The sequence below is a fragment of the Camelina sativa genome, chromosome 6 (assembly GCF_000633955.1).
Source record: "Camelina sativa cultivar DH55 chromosome 6, Cs, whole genome shotgun sequence".
NCBI lineage: Eukaryota > Viridiplantae > Streptophyta > Magnoliopsida > Brassicales > Brassicaceae > Camelina > Camelina sativa.
In genome coordinates this window covers 17,890,444-17,896,443 of record NC_025690.1, presented here as the reverse complement: position 1 = coordinate 17,896,443, position 6,000 = coordinate 17,890,444, and the positions used below count along the sequence as shown (strand labels likewise).

At 34.5% G+C, this 6,000-nt stretch overlaps 2 protein-coding genes across 2 annotated transcripts; one reads left to right on the top strand and one right to left on the bottom strand.

The window, feature by feature from the left end:
- Positions 430-1,082, bottom strand: LOC104792040 (mitochondrial fission regulator 1-like). Its single transcript, XM_010518063.1, has one exon. It carries the CDS (start codon positions 990-992, stop codon positions 594-596), a length of 399 nt encoding a protein of 132 aa, XP_010516365.1. The 5' UTR covers positions 993-1,082; the 3' UTR covers positions 430-593.
- LOC104699183 (40S ribosomal protein S2-4) lies at positions 1,806-4,149 on the top strand. The gene is made up of 3 exons (XM_010414517.2): positions 1,806-1,815; positions 2,841-3,535; positions 3,795-4,149. The coding sequence occupies exons 1-3, from the start codon at positions 1,806-1,808 to the stop codon at positions 3,954-3,956; spliced, it is 867 nt and encodes a 288-aa protein (XP_010412819.1). The 3' UTR covers positions 3,957-4,149.

Genomic DNA, 6,000 nt, shown 5'->3' with positions numbered 1-6,000 from the left:
TATATATATTAAAAGCATGAAAAATGCTAATTTATAGTGTGTTTTCCACTTTTGCTATACTTATTGTAAAATAAGATGTTAAATCCCAAAATTAACATAGTTTTCAGTGAGCTCTTGCATTGTGGCCGGCCTACTTTACTCTTAGTTCCATTCAAACGAAATATCCTTATTGTTCTTATACTTGTATAAAACTGATTTAAACCCTTGTGTTTTGGCATACTTTACTAAAAGACCATTGTGTTAAAATCTTGATATACTTTTTATGTGAATGTTCGTCTGATTAACGTTGCTATAAAAGACAGCATGAGGATAAAGTAAAGAAATCCTTGATGTCTTTGGTTAATGCCGTTGCCAAATCTCAACGGATTTATTTATTTAAAGTTAAAAAGTTGACAAAGAACTTTGCTTTTTTTTTTTTTTTGCTTCTTTTGAAAGAAATAATAATCAAAAACATCCGAGGAAATTCCGAAATCAATGTCCGTAAACTAAGGTACATAACAAAAAAAAATAAAAATAAGATGTCTTCAAAATTAATGATATTACATAATGTTACAGCTAAATCGAAGTATGCAGTTTTACCCTTTTTTGTACTTTCACTTCTTAGTTTGCTCTTCGGCTGCTGGCTTACTCTGCTCTTCAACCGTTGCTGCTGGCGGCGGAGGTGGAGGTGTTGGTGGTGGTGGAGGTGGAGGGGTGGCGGCGACCGTTGGAACTCCCGCATCGATGCAGCTACGACATTTTCTCTCGACCCAACCTTCGATGTCGTGGTCTCCGCCGTCAGATAAATGGCGGCCGCCGCAGAGCCGAGCGATGACTCCGGCTAAAACGGATAAAATGGTAATGACAGCTAAGACAACGACGAGAGTTTCTATAGAACGGTGGTCTGAGTTGTGACTAGGCTGGTCTTGGGAAGGTGGGTCTATGTATATGGTGGTTGGTGTGGTTGTTGTGCCGAGTTGGTCATCGACCCTGGTCGTGACTACTCCAAACATGAGAGATAGAGTGTGTGTGAAAAGAGAAGGGGGGAGAAAGAAAGAAAGAAAGAGAGAGAGAGGGTTTCAAGGTGAGCTTGTGGGAGCAAAGGTTTAAAGAAGACTTGAAGTAGATAGTGTTGTTAATTTTATCGACTTTATAATATAAAAATTTATCCAATTTATAAAATAGAAAACATCTTTATAACTTTTATGGTCTAATTGTAGTTATGATGATTTTTTTTCCTTTTTTAATGTGTGATTCTCTGTACTCTATAGGTTCATAAAAGCATTGAATTTGAAGGATGTTTACAAGGTCACCCACAAGACTCACTTCAAAATATAATAAAAAATGAGATGAGTAAAATATATAAGTACTATAGAGTTAAAATAAATATAACGTAGTGGTATTAGATTTGAAAAAGTACATACTCCGATTCCCCAATTTGTCCTCAGTGTGTGTAAATAACCAAAGCCACATGCATAATTGGTTAAAACGAAGAGGTGTTTGTTTTGTTGTCCCCATCACACCTTCAATGACCACCTCTCTCTCTGCCACTTCTACTCTGCCAATTGAGTCCTGTTTGACTCAATTAATTAACCATTATTTATTCTTACAAATTAAATGTGGCTATATTTGTATAGATTTATTTATATCGATGAACTCACTAGTAACTAATATTAGATTTTTATGTGGTCTTGTCTTTTTGTTTGTCTGTTGAGTTTTGGCAGGTGATATCAATGGTGGGGTTTGCTCATCTTGTTCTATCTCTCTCCATCTTCTCATTAATTTAAAAAAAATATATATATCAGTGTGTCAGGCTCAGCTCAATAATGTTATTCAGTAAGTCAAATACACTAAAATCTTTATAAATTAATAATGTTGGGACTAAGACATTTTATTAATTTTTAGTGATATTAATTTATAGATATATTTTTAATTGTTTATTTTTTAAAAAATTATGAATTGGAACAACTATAGCAAAATAAGATTAAACTTTCGGATGTTATAAATTTTATGGTTTAGGAATTGAACTTGTAATATTTAGAAAGCACTATTTACAATAAATTACAAATATTATAGACAAATTGACTTATACACATGAGACACATAAATTCAAATCTATGAATAATAATATCAATTCTCCTATTTTAATAATCTGTCAAATTATCAAATTGTAAATGATGCATATCTAAAAATTAAAACTTTAAATTTTAATTATTTGTATGACATGTTATAAAATATTTTAGAGATATTATTATAGGTTGAAAATACAACATTACAATTGTTCTATAGAATTGAGCTTTAGGAGAAACATACACTATTATATCAGTATATATATATATATTAATTTACATAATTATTAATTTATGATATTATTGGGACTATATTTTATAAGGAGATTTCGAAAAAATTATTATCTTATTATCTTATCGAATATTGTTAATTTTTACACTAGCCCAACTTGGGACCAGCAAAATTTATTAATTTATAGTATTTATTAATTTATAGAGTATTAATTTATAGAGGTTTTACTGTACATTACACACTACCAAAAGAAAAAACAAACTCTTTTATTTATAAGAAAATCAAGAAACTAGCAGTAACAGAAAAAGAAAAAAACAGTCCATTCCAGGAACCAAATATTGGGCCTGACTTTTATTATTGGGCCCATAAACCGAAATTAGCTCCATTTTACAAGAAACCCTAATTCTCTCCTCTTCTTCGTCTCCACTTTTATAGTCTTAGAATAACTTTTTTTTTTGCCGCCGTGTCTCGAGAACAACACTGCACCACACCAAATCTCTCTAGCTCTTCCCAGCAAAAATCAATCGAGCGCACTGACAATGGCGGAACGCGGTGTTGAGGGTGGTGTCGAACAACGTGCNGTGGTGAGGGTGGTGTCGAACAACGTGGTGGTGATCGCGGCGGTTTCGCACGTGGATTCGGCGGTCGCGGTGGTGGAAGAGGCGGTCCGAGAGGCCGTGGTGGCCGGCGTGGAGGTCGTGCCCCGGAGGAAGAGAAGTGGGTGCCGGTGACGAAGCTCGGTCGTCTCGTGAAAGGTGGTAAGATACAGAAGCTTGAGCAGATCTACCTCCACTCTCTCCCAGTGAAGGAGTACCAGATCATTGATTTGCTCGTCGGTCCTTCACTGAAAGACGAAGTGATGAAAATCATGCCGGTTCAGAAGCAAACCAGAGCCGGTCAGAGAACGAGGTTCAAGGCCTTCGTCGTCGTCGGAGATAGTAACGGTCACGTCGGTTTAGGAGTGAAATGCTCCAAGGAAGTCGCGACGGCGATCAGAGGCGCGATTATTCTGGCGAAATTGTCTGTGATTCCGATCCGAAGAGGTTACTGGGGTAACAAGATCGGGAAGCCACACACTGTGCCGTGTAAGGTGACCGGGAAATGTGGATCTGTTACCGTACGTATGGTTCCAGCTCCGAGAGGTTCTGGTATCGTGGCGGCTAGGGTTCCTAAGAAGGTTCTTCAGTTCGCTGGGATTGATGATGTCTTCACTTCTTCGAGAGGATCCACCAAAACTCTGGGAAACTTCGTTAAGGTCTGTACTCTCTCTTCCTTCTATCCAAGTTACAAGTTTTTATCAACAATGGCTGTTTTGTATAGATTAACTTAGCTGACTACTCATTACCAATTTCGTGAATTTCGTATTGGTTTTGAGGATTTGAGATTGCTGTAATTACTGTTGTAATGAACATTGGTTGTATTGTTCTCAAAGTAGCTTGAGTTCTTTGATTATGCTAAATTCTCTCTTACTAATGATCTTTGATCTTTGGTGTTGTGTTTTTGATTTGGGACAGGCAACATTTGACTGTCTGCAGAAGACTTACGGGTTCCTAACACCAGAATTCTGGAAAGAGACGAGATTCGTTAAATCACCATACCAAGATCACAGTGATCTCTTGGCTGATAAGTCTCTACCTAGCAGCAAGATCGCCACCGAGCTTGAAGACCAAGCCTAAGTAGTAATAATACCACACTCACCCTTCTTGGATGGATGGATGAGGCAACTAGTATTATCACAAGCTTTAAGTCAAATTTTGTTTCCAACGTTGGGTTTTTTTTTTTTGGAATCATATCGGTTATAATGGGTTGTTAAGTTATCTAGATTACGTTTTTTGTTTGGAATTTTGAATGCGATCATACGAATTTTTCTTTGGTTTTTCACAGCACGAAACAAACAAAATGACTATTATTAATATTGGATCTTTAATCGTCAGTTAGCAAGTAGCTCGGCGCTTGTTTAAAAGACTTGATTCTCAACATATATCTATAAAAACAAATTAAAATATTTTCTTTGTTTACCTAAGAAAATCAAGAGATGCACGTCATTACACGATCGTGAGACTCTGAAATTTGCATTAGGTTTAGGAAGGGCAAAATAATTTATTCATTTTTTTAGTTAATTTGATAAACATAATTTATCACAAAAGATGACTTCTACTTTCGGTTTTGTTGTCTGTGAGACTCTGACTGTGCTGATACGAAAGGGTTCAACATCCCATGTTGCATTTCCAATTCAGGCCGTTCAGTATTTTTATTTATTTTGGAAAAAGGGAGAAAGTAAAATGTTCAAATAATCCGTTTATTTAGAAAATACTCTCTCCGTTTAAAAATATAAGATGTTTTAGAGAAGTTTTTTGTTTCATAATATAAGATGTTTTCAAGTTTCTATGCAACCTTTAGATTAGTTTAGTATTTTATATTATGCAGTATTGTTTTTGATTGGTTGAACTTGTTAAAAGTAAAGACTTCTTAATCTGCGTGCTTTAGCTAAAACATCATATATTTTGAAACGGAGAGAGTAGTAATTTTTTGAAATACAAAAGGGGTTACTGGTTCTATGATTCTAATGGATTTGGAAATCCAAACAAAAATTATGTGTTATTCAATCATTGATTTTAAATTACTTATCAAAATTATGTGTTATTGGTTTTATGATTTACGAATACTTGTTAAAATCCCATGTTATTCATTTAATAATTTGTTTTTGGATTTCAAAATGCACATTATGTTTGAAATGGATTTGAATGGATTTAAAAGTGTAAAATAGAAAGATTCAAATCTAAGGATAAAACATGTTATTTCAAAATCCATGTTTTTTATTTTTATAATTTACAATTCTATATATTAATATTTTCACTTTGGAGTTTGGGAACGGTTTTCTTTTTTTTGGCTAAGCAGTAAATATCATATAAAATGAAAAAAAGTTTAGATTTACCATGTTGATTACCAAAAAATCTGGTTGCTTAAAAAAAAATATAAAAACAAGGAAGGAAACAGTTTTTTTGATGGTTAGATTTTTTTATCTGATCCAGAGACACATTAGTTATTTGAACTTTGTCCGATGTCTCCTTGCGCTGATTGAGTTGATGATCTCCCGGACTATGGTTTTGAAGATATAATTGACTGTGGAATTATTTGGCCATTGTGAAGAAAATAGTTTCTCAGCGTAGACTGTGGCATGAGCGACAATCTTTCTAATTAAGGATAGAAGGAAAAGAGATGGTTGGGAACCGCTTTGAGCTGTCATGAGGTTTTCTCTCTCCCTCTAGCTAGATCTTTGTTAGCTAGTGATTTGATCGTGTAGATTGTTCCTCTAAACTTATATATCTTGATTTCTTTAATTTATGTTTAGCGCATATTATATCATCCGAATTAGGAATTGACTATATATTTTTTTATGTTTTGTTTTCCTAGGTGCAGTACTTACAGTTAGAGATCCAGTGCATGCCGGTTGCGGTAGCAAGATATGTGAAATCGTTGTGGTCAACTCGCGAGGGTGCTATAAATTTAATAACGTTAATGGGATTACCAGTCCTTGGTAATATTTGCTATCAACAGAAAGAAAAAGCAATTGGATTTCTTCAGAGAGCACATGTGATGAGAATTGATTCACTGCTTAGGGGAATGATTAGAGTTGTAGAGTAGAGATCGGTCATAGATTATCTCAAGGTTTTTATTTTTATTTTTTATAACTATTCTTCATACATGTTTCCATGAAAC

Excerpts from the sequence above, each read along its gene's own strand:
- LOC104792040 (XM_010518063.1), bottom strand. The coding sequence starts at position 992 with ATGTTTGGAGTAGTCACGACCAGGGTCGATGACCAACTCGGCACAACA.